Source organism: Gobio gobio (assembly GCF_949357685.1).
Source record: "Gobio gobio genome assembly, chromosome: 14".
Classification (NCBI taxonomy): Eukaryota; Metazoa; Chordata; class Actinopteri; order Cypriniformes; family Gobionidae; genus Gobio; species Gobio gobio.
In genome coordinates this window covers 40,604,739-40,622,957 of record NC_137107.1, presented here as the reverse complement: position 1 = coordinate 40,622,957, position 18,219 = coordinate 40,604,739, and the positions used below count along the sequence as shown (strand labels likewise).

At 37.2% G+C, this 18,219-nt stretch overlaps 2 protein-coding genes across 2 annotated transcripts in view; one reads left to right on the top strand and one right to left on the bottom strand.

Moving 5' to 3' along the window:
• The window catches only part of LOC307137479 (uncharacterized protein), an 890,992-nt gene that overhangs the window by 605,880 nt on the left and 266,893 nt on the right, over positions 1–18,219 (bottom strand). The gene's annotated exons all lie outside the window — the stretch shown is intronic.
• nr6a1b (nuclear receptor subfamily 6, group A, member 1b) overlaps positions 1–18,219 on the top strand; it is a 48,693-nt gene that overhangs the window by 5,731 nt on the left and 24,743 nt on the right. The window contains exon 2 of the mRNA XM_079835146.1: positions 6,579–6,614. Within this exon, the coding sequence (XP_079691272.1) occupies positions 6,579–6,614 (36 nt within the window). The remainder of the gene's footprint in view (positions 1–6,578; positions 6,615–18,219) is intronic.

Genomic DNA, 18,219 nt, shown 5'->3' with positions numbered 1-18,219 from the left:
TAACACGAGAATGAACCTCATTGGTTCTTGCAGAAGCTCAAACGTGCTGCGTAACACGAGAATTAACCTCATTGGTTCTTGAGGAAGCTCAAACGTGCTGTGTAACATAAGAATGAACCTCATTGGAAGCTCAAACGTGCTGCGTAACACGAGAATGAACCTCATTGGTTCTTGCAGAAGCTCAAACGTGCTGCGTAACAGGAGAATGAACCTCATTGGTTCTTGCAGAAGCTCAAATGTGCTGCGTAACACGAGAATGAACCTCATTGGTTCTTGAGGAAGCTCAAACGTGCTGCGTAACATGAGAATGAACCTCATTGGTTCTTGAAGAAGCTCAAACGTGCTGCGTAACACCAGAATGAACCTCATTGGTTCTTGAAGAAGCTCAAACGTGCTGCGTAACATGAGAATGAACCTCATTGGTTCTTGAGGAAGCTCAAACGTGCTGCTTAACATGAGAATGAACCTCATTGGTTCTTGCAGAAGCTCAAACGTGCTGCGTAACATGAGAATGAACCTCATTGGTTCTTGAGGAAGCTCAAACGTGCTGCGTAACACGAGAATGAACCTCATTGGTTCTTGAAGAAGATCAAATGTGCTGCGTAACACAAGAATGAACCTCATTGGTTCTTGAGGAAGCTCAAACGTGCTGCGTAACACGAGAATGAACCTCATTGGTTCTTGAAGAAGCTCAAACGTGCTGCGTAACACAATAAATATACCTAATTGGTTCTTGCAGAAGCTCAAACGTGCTGCGTAACACAAGAATGAATCTCATTGGTTCTTGTGGAAGCTCAAACGTGCTGCGTAACACAAGAATGAATCTCATTGGTTCTTGTGGAAGCTCAAACGTGCTGCTTAACACAAGAATGAACCTCATTGGTTCTTGTGGAAGCTCAAACGTGCTGCGTAACATGAGAATGAACCTCATTGGTTCTTTTGGAAGCTCAAACGTGCTGCGTAACACAAGAATGAACCTCATTGGTTCTTGAAGAAGATCAAATGTGCTGTGTAACACGAGAATGAACCTCATTCGTATGATGTGGAAATAAATATTGTGATTAATATTTTTGGCAAATCGCCCAGCCCTAGTATAATGCACATTTGTCAACCAAACATAAATATGGTTGACAAAACAGATAAGATTTCTGTAATATAGCACAAATAATCGTATTTTAAATACACATTCCAGGTTTATGTATCATCAATATCATACATTTAACTAATTAAATACGGCCTGTTTCCTGCACTCTAAAAATACTGGGTTAAAAACAACCCAAGTTGGGTTGAAAATGGACTAACCCAGCAATTGGGTCATTTTAACCCAGCGGTTGGGTTAAATGTTTGCTCAAAACAACAAGTTTGTCCATTTTCAACCCAACTTGAGTTGTTTTTAACCCAGCATTTTTTAAAGTGTGAATAAATGTAATTGTTTTCGCAATGAACTGATGCTGATTCTAAACCATGATATGAAAATATGATTGTTTAAATAAAATCAAATAGATGTAAAGAGCTAATAATAATCTATGCCATGATTTATTTTTTTTTAAAAAAATTTAGTGCAGAAATCTTACCTGTTTCGTATGATTGACAAATATGCATCGCATTATGTTTATTGTTTTGTTTATGTTAAGACTGTGTAATCCAAAATGGGTTTGAATATAAATCTTAAATATAGGCCTAAATATTTTTGGAGTGTAGATTACCACACATGGCATGCGCGCACACACATTATGACGAGCAGAGGCGCGGGGGGATTGGCTGGGATCTCATGTCCTTGGATCTAAATGATGAAGCCCTGGAAAATGGAAAATAAATGGATATTCAGGTTACATATCACTACTACATCTGTACACCTCCCCTCCCGATCCCTCTTTCCTTCCATCAGCCAAGTGGAACAGAAGACATCTGGGCAGCTTCATCCTTTTCTTCTGAAGGCTGGGGGTGGGGTGTTGGTATGTGTGTGTGTGTGTGTGTGTGTGTGTGTGTGTGTGTGTGTGTGTGTGTGTGTGTGTGTGTGTGTGTGTGTGTGTGTGTGTGTGTGTGTGTGTGTGTGTGTGTGTGTGTGTGTGTGTGTGTGTGTGTGTGTGTGTGTGTGTGTGTGTGTGTGTGTGTGTGTGTGTGTGTGTGTGTGTGTGTGTGTGTGTGTGTGTGTGTGTGTGTGTGTGTGTGTGTGTGTGCATATGTCTCTATACCTGTGTGTGTGTGTGTGTGTGTGTGTGTGTGTGTGTGTGTGTGTGTGTGTGGGTGTGGTCCTGGTAAACCTTACATTATGGGGACAAACTGTCCCTGCAAAGATGGCATATCCAAAATAATTTTTTGGTGAGGAAAACAACTTATGCTGTGTTTTTTGAATGTAAAATGTAAAATGCAGAAAGTTTAGTGTGAAGGGTAGGTTTAGGGGTAGAGTTAGGGTTAGGGGACAGAATATACAGTTTGTACAGTATAAAAATTATGTCTATGGAAAGTCGCCATGAAACATGTAAATCCAATGTGTGTGTGTGTGGGTGTGGTCCTGGTAAACCTTACATTATGGGGACAAACTGTGTGCGCGTGCGTGCGTGTGCATGTCCTACATGCATACAGATGGTGTAGTGCAGTTCTAAACTTCTTAACAGTCTTTTCAGTTGCTATCAGCTATTAATATCAATATATTTACTTTTTACAAAAAAGCCCTTTTGATATTACTGAATTGTAAATAAGAGACATTGATATTAATATTCATATATTTATTATCATTTATAATTCCATTTGCTATCATAAAATTTGTTGTTAAAATGTAAGTATAATACACATTGTGAAATGAGTATCAAATTATTTGTTATTAAAACATTTACTCTAATATGACTATAATTGTCATTTAAATTGTGAATAAAATAAACATTTATTTATATTAATATTTTAATTATTATTTATAAGAACATTTTCATTTGCTATCATGAAATTGTTCTGTTTTATATAAAATACACATCTATTGATATTAATATCAGTATATTTATTATTTATTAAAATATTTTCAGTTTCTATATAAATATACAAAATATATATGTAATATATAAATAATAATTTTTCCATTTATTAGTCATGTCAATAAAAAGCTTTTTTCAAAATATATTCAGTGCCACAAAAGTATTAGCAAATTTTAAAGTTACACAAAAATGTATTCATTTAATTGCATTCAATTTAAATGATCGAATCAAGTACCAAATATTTGTATTTTTTTATATTATAGATATATTGTATGTATATTTTGATTGTCTTATTTCGAATAAAAACATTTCATGAAATGCTTTTAATGATAAAACAATAGAATTTAGAAAACAATATATTCTAAAAAAAAGATATATATATATATATTATATATAATATATATATATATATACACATATATAATATATATATATATATATATACATACACATATAATCATGTAGATATCTTATAATTATATATATAATTCTGGTTGTCAAACTTTAGTGGAGCATGGCAGCATGCGAATGCCACTTGTTTTGATATTTTGCTACAAATGCAATGACATTAAAAAATTTGGCTGTAATATGGCTGAAGTGTCCAAGTGCTTTTTGGAGCCACTGCAAGTGTATAGATCATTAAAAACCCATTTTGCTGAACCAGTATTAAGCGGCACTAGAATGAACAGAACCAACCCTGAATAACTGAACCTGTTGAACATCGCCTAGTATTTAAAAACTGTAGCTTATTGGCCCGATGGAGTGAGAAAATGTGTGTGGCACAGAAGGCAGACGGTGAGGATTTGCTACTGTAGCTCAATACCAACGGCCTACAGCCATCATAGATATTAGATTATCTTCAAGGAGCCTGCGGTCGCTGGAGTGCGTGTGTGTTCTGGTCCGCCATATGCCGTGCGTGGATCGCTGGAGTGTGTGTGAGATGCCCTGCGTGTGGCAGATCAAAAATCCGCAGCTGCCAGCGAGCCGAAGAGATCACACTCATACACACACACACGTGGCGGTTTCTGAAGAGGTCGCGGGGGTCGTGTCCTGAGGGACAGAAGTGAGAGGACTGGGCAGATGGGTGTGTGTATGAGAGAAAGATGGATAGAGAAAGTGTTGTTTTAGGAATGTGAAGAGGCATTGTTTTAAAGCCGTCTTGATGTTCTGTGTGGTAAGATGAACTGCTGTGCGATGTTTAACTGTGTCCATCATAAGAACATTCATTACAGCATGAAAAAGATGATGACAATGGCCGAAATTCCTGCAAACATATTTATGAAGGAATTTAAAGGAATAATGAAAATTCTGTCATTTACTCATATTACTTAAAACTGCTACAAGATCCACAATTTAAAATTCAACCTAGCAGCACCAATAACATTGTCTCTCTTTCATGTTGCCATGTTTGAAAGCCGTCGTGGAGGGCCGACAAAAATTAAACCTTCTAGTCTTTCTATCGGGACGTCGTGAAGCGGCGCAGACGTGGCGTCCACTACACAATATACGTGATGAAAAATGCCAAAATCGGGCTGATATCACGTACACTCTATGGACTAACCCAGCAATTGGGTTGTTTTAAGCAAACATTTAACCCAACCGCTGGGTTAAAACAACCCAATTGCTGTGATAGTCCATTTTCAACCAAACTTGGGTTATTTTTAACACATTATTTTTTAGAGTGTAGTCTGAATCTGAAGCTAATAACTGATTTAGCAGTGTGTATTTATTTTGCACAAAAAATAATAGGAGTTATTGTTAACTAAAACTATTAAAATGAGTTTCTGTTAATTGTTGAAGCTTTAATACAATTTAAATAATAGATGAAAAATCTAAACTTAAAACTTCATGAAAATTATAAATGTTGAATTGATAACTAACTGAAATAAAATAAACTTAATTTGAAATATATTGATATAAATATAAAAAAATTAAATGACAAAAGCACAACAAAATGATTAGCTTAAACTATACATTTTAAAATAAAATCTGATTTCAAATATTAAATACTGCAATGATATATAAACAATACTAAAATAACTCTGAATACCAAAAATAAAATTAGAAAAACATTTATATAACAGTCAAACTTAGTTATTACTGTGGTTGATTTCACTTAAAAAAGATGCAAACATGATATGAAAAAAATACGGTCAATAACTTTGATTTGTTAATTGTTTATTTAAAAAATAGTCACTTATATATATATATCACACACACAGTTTGTCTGTAAATCTGCTGGCACAATAGAGTGCAACAGTCGGATTCTGGAAGTAAAAATTAATTACATTTTTTTTTTTAAAATTTAACAAGAATGTAGACTTACTGTGAGCTACGAGGTTGTTAATCGATAGTGTTTGCTTCTGTTGAAGCAAAAAACTACATTACCCATGATGCTTTACAAAAAAATTCCACCAAGCAAAATGCACTAAAAACATCTCGTTAGCTCCGCCCACTTCCAGCACTGCGAATTACGTAATGGAGAGCATCTCCCTACGCTTTCAAAATGCATAAATATTTAATTATATATGCTAATTTTGCAATAAACGTAATATATATATATATATATATATATATAATCTACATTTTAAATGAGTCGTTTTTAATTCGATTATGCTGTCCGCAATACTTTATGGGATTGTAGTTCTTCCCATCACAAAAGCTGTTTAGTATAATTTGTTACATTTATATTGCGCTTTTCTAGGCACTCAAATCGCTTTACATAGAAGGAGGGATTCTCCTCAACCACCACCAATGTGCAGCATCCACCTGGATGTTGCGACGGCAGCCATTTTGCGCCAGTACGCCCATCACACACACCAGCTGATTGGTGGAGAGGAGACTGAGGGATGATACCAATCTTATATATATGGGGATGATTAGGAGGCCATGATGGACAGGGGCCAATGGGCAAATTTGGCCAGGATGCCGGGGTTACACCCCTACTCTTTATCGAAGGACATCCTGGGATTTTTAATGACCACAGAGAGTCAGGACCTCGGTTTAACGTCTCATCCGTAGGACGGTGCTTGTTACAGTATAGTGTCCCCATCACTATACTGGGGCGTTAGGACCCACATAGACCACAGGGTGAGCACCCCCTGCTGGCCTCACTAACACCTCTACCAGCAGCAACCTAGTTTTCCCAGTTGGTCTCCCATCCAGGTACTGACCAGGCTCAGCCCTGCTTCGCTTCAGTGGGAAACCAGTCTTTGGCTACAGGGTGATATGGCTGCTGGTTAGTTACTAAAATAGCACACAGTCTTATACCTTTATATTTTTGTACGATTTTCAAATACTTTTTTGCTTCAAATCAAAGTAGCTGGTTGATTTGGTTCATGGCTTAAAACGCTTTAACATAGACGTTTTTTTGAAATCCCTATGGAAGAAATGAATGAGGAAAAGACTTCTGGAACCAACGCAGCTGAAAAAGTGGATGGGCGCTGTTGCACTTTATGGATGTGGAAATAAATTATAATATAGATACCCTATTTGTTGAGAAGGGAAAAAGTAGCTCATTAACATATTATAAAAGTAGAATATAATTTGTAATTCTGCTGTATAAATCTCTTCCTAATGTCCTGTTTTCTCATATTCTCTCATCTGCAGGTTTTTATGAAGAGAACTCCCTCCAGGATGACACAGGTGAGGAAACTGCGAATGATCTCCATGCTGCCACCTACTGGCTATATTGCACACTTGTTTCTGTGCTTTGCGTGTCAAATATTTTCAGACTTTACTGAATGGTGAACATTATAGGGTGGGGCTTTTATAGAGCCATTTAAGAGAGTTATGTCATTCCGGAATAAAACTCAAATTGGAATTAAATTAATACCATCCGGGAGTAAAATGTGACTGTAGTACTCTGCTTCACCAGTAGAGAATATCACAGAGCTCTTTCTTTCTCTGTAGTTCTGCAAAGCTCTGGTGAAAGTGCTCATTTCAGGGGTCAGAATTAGTTCAGGAGATTCTGTTCTTGTGTTGCCAACAAGTCTTTCTGTGATACATGCATATATGCTGTTGTAAAGCTGAACACATCAGGGTCGAACATTGTTAGAGAAAGCAGTTGATTTATGTGAGAAGCCAATTAAGCTGTAAAGCATTGGAAGAGCACTTCAGAAGCGCACACACACACACGCACACACACACACACACACACACACACATACACACACTGGTGACATCACCTTCACTCCCTGTGGCTGTGGAGTCAAAGTTAGGTCAGCAATCAAGCACAGTATGTAAACAAGCAGGAATTTTAGGCCTCTGATTGGCTGAAGTATTTTGGTGATTTGGATTTGTTTTATTAATTTTACAGCATTATAACAATTATTTTGAATGTTATAATTGTACACAACAGTCAATTATACAATTTAGTGGCACTGTATGTAACTATTTGCCACTAAATGTTATGGTTAACCAATCAGAATCAAGTATTATAGTCGAGTCAAGACACATTTAGTTATATAGTGCTTTATACAATACAGATTGTTTCAAAGCAGCTTTATATTAATAAAAAAAAATACAGTTAATGTTGTAAAATCATTCCATTATTTCAGCTGTAAAGAAACTCATTATTCAGCTCAATTGTGTTCAGTGTTGTTTCTATTCAGAAATGTTTAATACAAATCAAAAGTACAGCATTGCTCACCTTACATTTTACATCATCCTGTGCTTGTTCCGTGAAGGTTTGCAGCTAATTTGACATCTCTAGGTCACTGTTTTGTCTGCAAAGGTCTTCCAGTATGTAGGTCTGAAGGTCACGAATGTAGTGTCTGAAATGTCTTACCAGACGTTGTACCAGTGTTCCTCCTGCAGTTTGCACTCATTGGTCAGTGAGTCGCTCGCATTTTAAACCCAACGACATCAATGAATGTATATCGCAGCCGTAATAATGAGGAAAGCGCCGGTCGGTTTGCCGAGAGAGTGTGTTGAAGTGTGAAGTATGTGGTAATCTCAGGGCACAGCCAACGGTCGATGGTTTCTTAGGCATCCAAACTCACCGACAGCGTTGAATGTTCCCAGAATGCACCAGGTGTGTGTTTGCTTGCCCCAAACTCAATGTTAAATATGTTGAATCTTATCTAGATTTGCCATTTTGATTGAACAAGATTTGTATTTGCTGAAAAAAGGTCCATAACTTATACTTTAAGTCCCACTGCAGTCAATCATTTAACACATCTTTGATAATCAAAATGAAAGTTTTTAATAGAATTTAACCTGGGAAAATAATTTCTTCATGCCTTTAAAATAGCTTGAATGTAACTTTACACCCTTGCTTCATTTAGTATATGTGGACTCATGAATATGCAAATTAGCCCCGCCTCCACTCACTCACACCAGCTCAGACTACCTGATCCACTCAGTCAACTGTAGTAAAAGTACACAACGGCAAGTGGAAATATTGGTTTAATTCAGCCATATATGTTTGATCCAGAAACTGATTCAGAAGAAGAGAGAGAGAGTGAATCACACAGTCTCATCTATAAGTCGATGTATCAGAATGGTAACGCGTTTTATGTATCACTCTTTACAACGTCAGGCACATAGTGGTAATTAATATGATTAGCCTTTATCAAACAGAAAATAATGTGTTGCTAATGTTACACAAACCATGTTCCAGTTCGCCATCTCAGTCAGACGGCTGCCTTCTGAAAATCAACATCCTTATGCTGCGTTCACAGCAAATGCGAATAGAGCATCAGGAGCGAGTGATTTCAATGTTAAGTCAATGGAAAGGCGCATTGACGCGCGCCTGCGGCGCAATAGACGCATTTCGCTCGGCACGATGGACGCTTTTACGCCTCATTCGCATGTCCAATTTGCGCGAATGACGAGAATTGAACGCGAATTGAGCGTCTTGCGCGATACGTGCGTTATGCGCGAGTGGTGCTTTTTGTGCATTCACAAAAGAGTTGTAGAATTGCCGAGTTGAAAAATCTGAACTTTTGCGTCAATTCGCGCCGTGTTAACCAATCAGGAGCCTGCTTGCTGCTGTCACGTGGTAAAGTGACGTGATGAGAAACCCTGCATAATTTAAAATTACTATTGTGTCACAAAATGTAGTTTTAAGACTTTTTCAGGTGGGAATGTAGTTTAAAAAAAAAATCTAAAATCTGTGGTTTACTTATAAAGAGAGCGCAAAAAAATAATCTTGTGTTTTTGGAGTTGTGAGATCCAGGCGATCACCGGGCGCTCAGCGCTCATTAACCCCGGCGACAGCAGCCTTTCCTCGGCTAGTCCTTCTGACGTTTGCCGCTGGCTCAGATGTCCTGTAGTGGTTAAACATGAGATATCATTCGTCTTGTGTGGATCTAAGGGGCGATCTTTGGTGTCATGAATCTATAATTTGTTGTCTGCCAAATCGTTTTGACTGGGGGCAAAGAGAAGTTTCATAACTTTATTTTTTTAAGGATATTTAAATACACATGCAGTGAAGATAATGTAGGAGTTGCCTGGACCACATTTGTGTGGCTATTGATCTTTAAAATATATTTTTAATGAAAATGTAAAGAGGCAGAGTGGTGTTTTATGACATATTTCTCCTGGAGTGCCTTGAACGCGCATCTATTTCGCTTCAAAGGCTCAATTTATACGCACGTCCAATCCGCTGTGGACGCGCGAATGGATTCAAAATGTTCACGTGTCTAACTAGACGCGGTAGACGTGATTTTGACGCTCTATTCGCATTTGGTGTGAACGCAGCATAAGAAACGCTTTGAACATCATAGAAAGTCAGTGGAGAAACGTATATAGTTAAAGGGTCAGTTCACCCAAAAATTTACATTCTGTCATTAATTCCTCACCCTCATGTCGTTCCAAACCCGTTGACCTTCATTCGTCTTTGGAATACAAATGAAGATATTTTTTATGAAATCCGAGAGCTCTCTGACCCCTCCATAGACCACAATATAATGAACACTTTCAAGGCCCAAAAAGGTAGGAAAGACCATTAAAACAGTCCATGTGATTTCAGTGGTTCAATTTTATGGAGCGACGAAAATAATTAATATACATAATTAACCAGCTATATTGCTATACGTAGTGATTTTTCCAGTTCTTGTGTTCACTGTGGAAAAGCCCCACCCACACTTTGACGGGATTGGTTACATGTTTGTGACGACAGGAAACGGGGACAGTTTCAAACTGTTTTTGAGACACAGCCGTTTTAAGGAGAAAATACTCTGCAATGATGTTGACTGATGAATTTGCACATGGTTTGTCTTAAAGGATTAGTTCACTTCAAAATGAAAATTTCCTGATATTTTACTCACCCCCATCTCATCCAAGATGTCCATGTCTTTCTTCAGTCGAAAAGAAATTACGTTTTTTGAGGAAAACATTCCAGGATTTTTCTCCACATAATGCACTTTTATGGCAGCCAACAGGTTGAAGGTCCAAATCAATAAAGTTTCGAAGGGCTTCGATGGGCTTCAGAGACTCTGCAATAGGGATAGGGTCTTATCTAGCGAAACCATCGGTCATTTTCAGAAAAAAAACAAAAAAAACAATTATATACTTTTTAACCTAAATTGCTCATCTTGCGCTGTGACGTGCTAAGGATTGCGCAATCACGTTGTAAAGGTCTTGTGCGAAGACTAATACAGACGTCCTTTAGCAAAAAAAGGTAAAACAACGATGTCGGACGATTTTGAAGTTGGAGATGGAGGTTTTTTTGGAAAGGGCGTTGGTATTAGTCTTTGCACGTTCGTTTGGGGTGGTACTTACACCTAAATCTAGCTAGGGCTGCCACTAATGACTATTTTTATATCGATTAATCTATCGACTAATTTATCGATTAATCGATTGATCTATCGACTAGTTTATTGCAATAATTTTCAACAATTTTACTTAAAAACATTTAATTTAACTTGCAACGTTGGCCTTCAGTAGTGTACTATAAAAAAGTATAAATGTAAACAAGCCCTTGACAAAATGTAAAACAAAAAGAGTAAAAATGTAAAAGGTACAAATTTGTAAACCAACATAAAAAAAAAAGAGAATATCAGCAAATACTTTTTATATAGAATATTGTTGTCACGATACCAAAATAATGACTTCGATACGATAGCAGACTAAAATGATATTCTCAGTCGGCTTCAACTGGTACAAAACGCGGCAGCACGTCTTCTCTCCAACACCTCCAAACGTTCACACATCACCCCTGTCCTCCGCTCGCTTCACTGGCTACCGGTGCGGCTTAGGGTGGAGTATAAGGTCCTGCTGTTCGTGTTCAAGGCCATTTATGGTCTGGCCCCGGCCTACATCGCCGAATTAGTAACGGTCTACCAGCAAGCCAGAACTCTCCGCTCCTCTAAATATACCTCTCTGGTTATTCCAAAGTTCAAGTACAAAAAGTTTGGAGGCCGGTCATTTGCCGTCCTGGGACCTAAGCTGTGGAACGCACTTCCAGCACACTTACGAAGCATCACTGTGCTGAGTGGTTTTAAATCACAGTTGAAAACACATTTATTCATACAAGCTTTTAACACGTAGCCTCTGACTGGACTGCTATTTTATGTATATTAATGTTGTTACATTATGTTGTCTAATGATGTTTTTCTGGAAAGCGCCTTGTGCTCCTTTTGGTTGTTGTAAGGCGCTATATAAATAAAACTTGATTGATTGATTGATTAAAATACCTCAATACCGATTCTGAATCATGGCAATCATTGTTTTAGGGTTAAAAAAACCTAAAAACTCACTTGGCCGGCATGTTCCTGCCCTGCCCTGCTTCACACAGAATATTAGGTCCGGGCCTTTAAGAGCTGCACGGACCAAATTCATTGTAACACCCGATTTCTCAAGTCTGTATACATTCACTAAAGACATATCCGACTGCGTTTACCTGAATACTCGCCAGGACGTGCAATTTTACAGATTTCTTACCTTTCAAACCCAATAATCCACGAAGTGTAAGGCGTGGCTGTGCGCGCTTCAGGTCAGAGTCCGGTCGCGCCGCACTTTTCTGTTGCATTCTTTTTCCTGAGCTGCGCGTATATATTTGACTGTTCTGCTTCCATTGTTTAATGAACGGTGGAAGCAGAGCTCTCACACACGTCCTCACTCCTGCTGTCACACATCAACGCAAATTAAGAAATACTGCCCTTATTAGAGTGCTGTCATTGTTAAAGTACCGGTAATAATAAAATTTCATATCGTACCCAACTTACCCAGTCGACTAAAAATTGACGTCGAGTAAATAACAGCGTAGACGCAGTCGATTGTATCGACCAATCACGACAGGCCTACATCTAGCGTGACCTTTCCGACTTGATTACACAATCCCTGGTGCCTTGCGGAGCAGCGCAAGATGAGCAATTTAGGTTACAATATAAATAGTATATTTAATGTTACATAAATCGTAAAATTGGTACATGGTACATAAAAAGTTACATGGTACATAAATGTTTTTATTTTTTATTTTAGAAGGTCTTATAAGACCAACCTAGCAAAACCATTGGTCATTTTCTATTCCTTAGCTGGGATCGTGCAGAGCCCTCTGAAGCCCTTCGAAACTGCATTGATTTGGACCTTCAACCTGTTGGTTGCCAGTCCATTATGTGGAGAAAAATCTTAGAACGTTTTCCTCAAAAAACTTAATTTCTATTCGACTGAAGAAGGAAAGACACAAACACCTTGGATGGTATGGGGGTGAGTAAAATATCAAGACATTTTCATTTTGAAGTGAACTAATCTTTGAAGGGTTTGTTCACCCAAAAATGAAAATTCTGTCATTAACTATTAATTTTGAGATGGTGGTCCAATGGGTTAAACCATGGAATTGATACACAGAAGGTTGCTGGTTCGATCCCAGCGGTCACCACCAGTGTGTCCTTGAGCAAGGCACTTTACTCCATGTTGCTCCAGGGGAATTGCCCCTGTAATAAAGTCCCTGTAAGTCGCTTTGGATAAAAGTGTCTGCCAAATGCATAAATGTAAATGTAATATAAATGTAAATTACTCACCCTCATGTTGTTCCATACCCGGAACGACACCAGCACGCGAGTGCTTTGTTTGCACAAATTGTAGTTTTACATTTTAAAAGAATTTACTGCAACCCAATAGGGGGAGCACCACGACACGTGTGTTTTGTTGACTCGAGAGCTTACGTAGTTCCGTGAATGCACTTTGGATAATATTATTTTGTAAATAAAGTAGTAAGTTTAGTTTTCTTTTGTTTTTTGCACAAGCAAAGCACTAGCATCACTTCATAAATTTGAGATTAAACCACTGTAGTTACATGGATTTAACTTTTAATGATGTCTTCCCTACCATTCTGGACCTTGAATGTGGTAGTTGGGTAGCTCCCAATGGATGATTCAGAGAGCTCTCGGATTTCATTTCATAATTTGTGTTCCGAAGATGAACGTTATATGGGTGTGAAACGACATGAGGGGGAGTAATTAATGACTTAATTTTCATTTTTGGGTGAACTAACGCTTTAAAGCTAATTAAAAACACCACACGGACATAAACAACAAAAACGTCTTATTTTTAATGATTTTCATCACAAGGTTCACCACATTTTTATTGACTTTCACCACAGGGGGTCTTTAACAGTAATATATGGATGCAATAGCTGCAAAAAAAATAGGTTATGTTTTAATTTAATATGAAGAGTAGCATCAAACAGATTGAGAGAGATTGTGTAATATATGCTGATTTTTTTTTTTGCATATAATTATTATTATTACCGGTATATTATATGCTGAGAGAACGCATATGTAATTATTTCGAGAGAAATGTGGTTGCAATCATCTGCTATTGTATGATGGTCTTTAGTGGTATTCATTCCAATTAAAAATGAAAAAGATTACAGAGTCATAAGCATTCAGAATTTTGTTAGCTTGGCTGAGATTGAAAATAAGGTTTTATTTTATATATAATTATCCTTTGAAAGAGTTGTGCTGATGCCATTTATTATGCTTGAGAAACTATCAGTAGCATGGCATGTATAAAAGTACCATGGTATTAATGTCATTTGGTTATGTACCACACTATTCTTTGAAATAAATCAATACATTAAATTTGTTAAATCATTACCATGGTATATATGAAAATATTGCCATGTTTTTATATGTACCATGATAGTCTTTGTAGTAACCTTTAAATACCATGGTATAAGGGTATGATAACAATTCAGTACCATGGTATGTATAAAAGTACCATGGTATTCATTGAAACATTGTGGAAAAATGAATAACATATAGTCAATTGGAATATATACACTAACTTCTTAGTTTATATACAGTATATTATTTGACGTTTGGATATCACAGTACATGGATAGGATAATTATTAAGTACCTATATAGAAAAGTGTCTCATACGGTTTTCTTTTAATATTAGACTCTAATTAGCATTGCCGTCATTTGCATATGCAAAATGGATCTAACTAGAACTGGGTCAGTGTCACAATGAATAAAGCTGAACCAGCTGAATCAGACAAAAGAGCAACTGAGCTCGCAGAGACTGATGGAGAAAGCCACAAATATATCAAAAGAGAAAGAATAAGACAACCTTACCTTGACATACCTTTACTCTTCTGTCGTGTTGAATGATAACTGGAGGAATACCTTCTCTTTCTCTGTCTCTAATGCTCGCATCATGAAGCTACCATGGTAAACACACGTGCACATTCACTGCTGGATGAGTCACTACAGAGCTAACATCCTCATTGTGAGTTCGGCGTATTTGAGATGAACTATATATGACCCAAATGATGTGCTGCTGTGAATTTTGGCCATGTGCATTGAGTGATGGATTCTGATTGGGTGAGATTCCTGATGCTCTGAATTGGAGCTCTCTGATCGGCTGAGGCTGAGTTAATTTGCGTAGACACAGAGAAAGACAAACTAAAGACAAACAGAAAGAGAGAGATGTTGGGGGGGCGGGAGACTCTTGGGAATAATTGATGAAAGATATAATGATCAAAGAGGAAAGAGGAGATGTGGTAGATGGATACATTTCGCCATTGGGCAATTATCGTGCAGTTAAATCATGCGGTTTGTTACGCTCTGCCTTCGGCTGGGAGCAAAAACACACACCTGTCTAATGCATACAAAACATTGTGTGTGTGTGTGTGTGTTAGGCTTTGTTTTCTATGTTGCATTGACACTTTTGCTCTAATCATTCTGAACACTGTGGGGGTGCATTTCCCACAATCCTCTTTGCCTATGGTGATTTTGTCGCACAACTAGGTCAACGCAGCACTGTGTAGGAACATATGTACTAACCAGGCATATCTAAAACCCCATAAAATAGGACTGGGGCTCACAAACCAATGATCTAGATGCTGGATCAGGTCACATCAGGTTCTTCTGCAGGTTCAAATCCTCCCTACCTCTCAATCATAGAGAGGACTGAGAAGTAAAGTCAATTAAATTTACAGCAAAAGGATTCTGTAGTGTACATTTTTTGCATTCATACTTTTGTGAAAAAGAACACTTTAGCATACTTTTTAAAAAGAGTACTTATTTACAGAAATAATATACTTAAGTAAACTGAATGTAATGTTTTCTTAAAGGCACAATATGTACGATTTTTGGATTAAAATACCCCAAAATCACTAGAACAATGTTATGTGTTTTGTTGACTTGTGCTCTTACATTTATCCCAAATGTTTCCAAGAATATTTAAATCCAGAGAAATAAGCATCTCCCATGTCAGTGCATCACCTATCAATGACATCATACCTGCATTACCCTCGATTTCCGGTTTATTTAGTAGAAACCATGGAAACACCAAAGACACTTTAATCAGGGCTCGACATTAACGCTTGTCCGGGACAAGTGTATTTTTTGAAGGTGCAAGTGGAAGATAATTTTACTTGCCTGACGGACAAGTGATTAAAACGACAAAAACAAAATATCTAAGGAATCACCAAAATGCAAGAGTGATTCTGCATTCATTTAGTGTTAGTGGCGATCGATAGTTGATAATAATATATAATGTACTGACGGTAACAAGGTTGCGCTGTTGACGCTCACGCACCGTCTCGAGGAGAAATCAAATAAAAACAGAGAAACTCAGTTAATATACTGCGGTCAAAATTCTAAATGTGGAGTTTTTATATGTATAACATATGATACAGTTAAGCAACACCACACGAGCAAGAGTTATTATTTTTTTGAATACCATCACGATTGAAAATGTGACACTGATATGACAGTTCCATAAACAATTAATTAACATCAAGTCACTTACATTTTAGACAAAATATTGAGTGTTTTTGTTCTATTTCAGTAGCGAAAATAGTTCCATACAAAGATCACAGCAGAACCATAACGCATCTCACAGCAACAGTGTGTTCCTGAATGCTTCAGTGTTTGAATGAATCGACTCAATGACACTCATTCAAATGTTTTACTCGGACAAGTGAATGACAGACAAGCACGTTAACAGGCTTTATGTCGAGCCCTGCTTTAATATATTATGTGTTTTATTAGGTGAGCAACTGTTTGGAGACATTCATTGACAGAAAACGAATCATTGTTATATAGCTAAACACAGTTAGTCTTATTGTTTAAATCTTGTTTTCCCTATTTACTGCGAGTACCATGTTTTACCGTGCCTATTATCGATCTAACTTACTGCAGTGTGCAACAAGTGTCTCATAGTAGCCACCGAGCGAACGCACAGAGTAGCATTATAACACAACTTTCAACACACTCATATGTATCTAATATGATAAAACAGCACTGCGTTACCCCGCACACAAATGAGCGGAAGCGTTCATTATATTAAAGCTCATCAAGATACGCCTTTGTTTCGAATAAGTGACCTCTAGCGGCAAAGAATTACATATTGTGGCTTTATTTGCATGTTATTTACCATTTATTAGCCTAAATGAAACTGTATTATAGTTTACATTTATATTAAATGCTGTTAGTTTAACCTAAGAATGCATTTTAACCCACTTAAGTACATCTTTATATGTCATTTCATAATTCTATTGTCTTTGAAATATGGTTAAAATGTACTGACAAGCATTTATGTTAAAGCAAAATACACTTGAATTTCATTTCTGTTTAAACATTTATGTCATGTATTTAAACTACACATTTGTAATAATGAAGTTCACTTAAAGTGAAAGTAATAGTACACTTAAAATATATGAAATTTCTGTGTTGAATACGGAAGGCGGTCTGGCTGAAGCTAGATATTTTACTTTATAAAGTTTTAAATATGAATATTTTTCGAACAAAACTCGATTGCTCCTCTTCAGAAGGCCTTTATTAATTGAGCCGTGTGGAGTATGTTTATGATGGATGGATGCACTTTTTTGAGCTTCGAACTCAATGGACCCCGTCACATTTATAAAGCTTGGAAGCGTCAGTATGTTTATTAATATAACTGTGCTCACCATAAAGAACAAAGTCATATTGGCTTGAGGGTGAGTAAATCATTCAAATCAAATCAAAATCAGTTTAAGTGCACTTATTTTTTCACGAGGGTAAATATAATATTATGCTAAGGTTAAAATCATGATAATATAAAATAACAGCTGATTTCCTGGTAATTTTTTTTGCTTTTACCAATTGAAAGATTAACCATTGTTTGTGCGTTTATGCTTTTTGATGAAGACGTTTTAATTTCACAATTTACTCTAAAGGCATTACTTCCATATTTTCAGTTTGGTATATGTGTGCACGATATAAATGCTTTAAAGGGCTAGAAAGAGATAGTAAGACACAGAAGACTTCTGATTTCCTTTGCTTCTGAATGTAGGTGGCGGTAATACACACTGACAGATCTAGAACAGCATGAACGGGGGATAGAGAGAGATGGAGTGAGAATGACACAGGGATGTAGGGAAATCAAGGGATTTGTTGCTCCTGCTGTTTCCTCTGGTGCTGTGAAGTGAACTATATGAGCCAACATCATCATCACACGCTGACTGTGAAATGGCTGTTCCTTCTGATCAGCAGAATCAAAGGCTTGTAAAGAGTGGAGTACTAGCTTACTGAATACTGTATGTGGGATGCATTGTGTACAACATTCTATGTTTTTAAAGGAACGAGCCACTACTTTTAAAAATAGGCTGATTTTCCAACTCCCCTATAGTTAAACAGTTGAGTTTTACCGTTTTCGAATCCATTCAGCCGATCTTCGGGTCTGGCGGTAGCACTTTTAGCATAGCTTAGCATAGATCATTTGAATCTGATTAGACCGTTAGCATCTCGCTCCAAAAAAATTACCAAAGAGTTTCAAGATTTTTCCTATTTAAAACTTGACTCTTCTGTAGT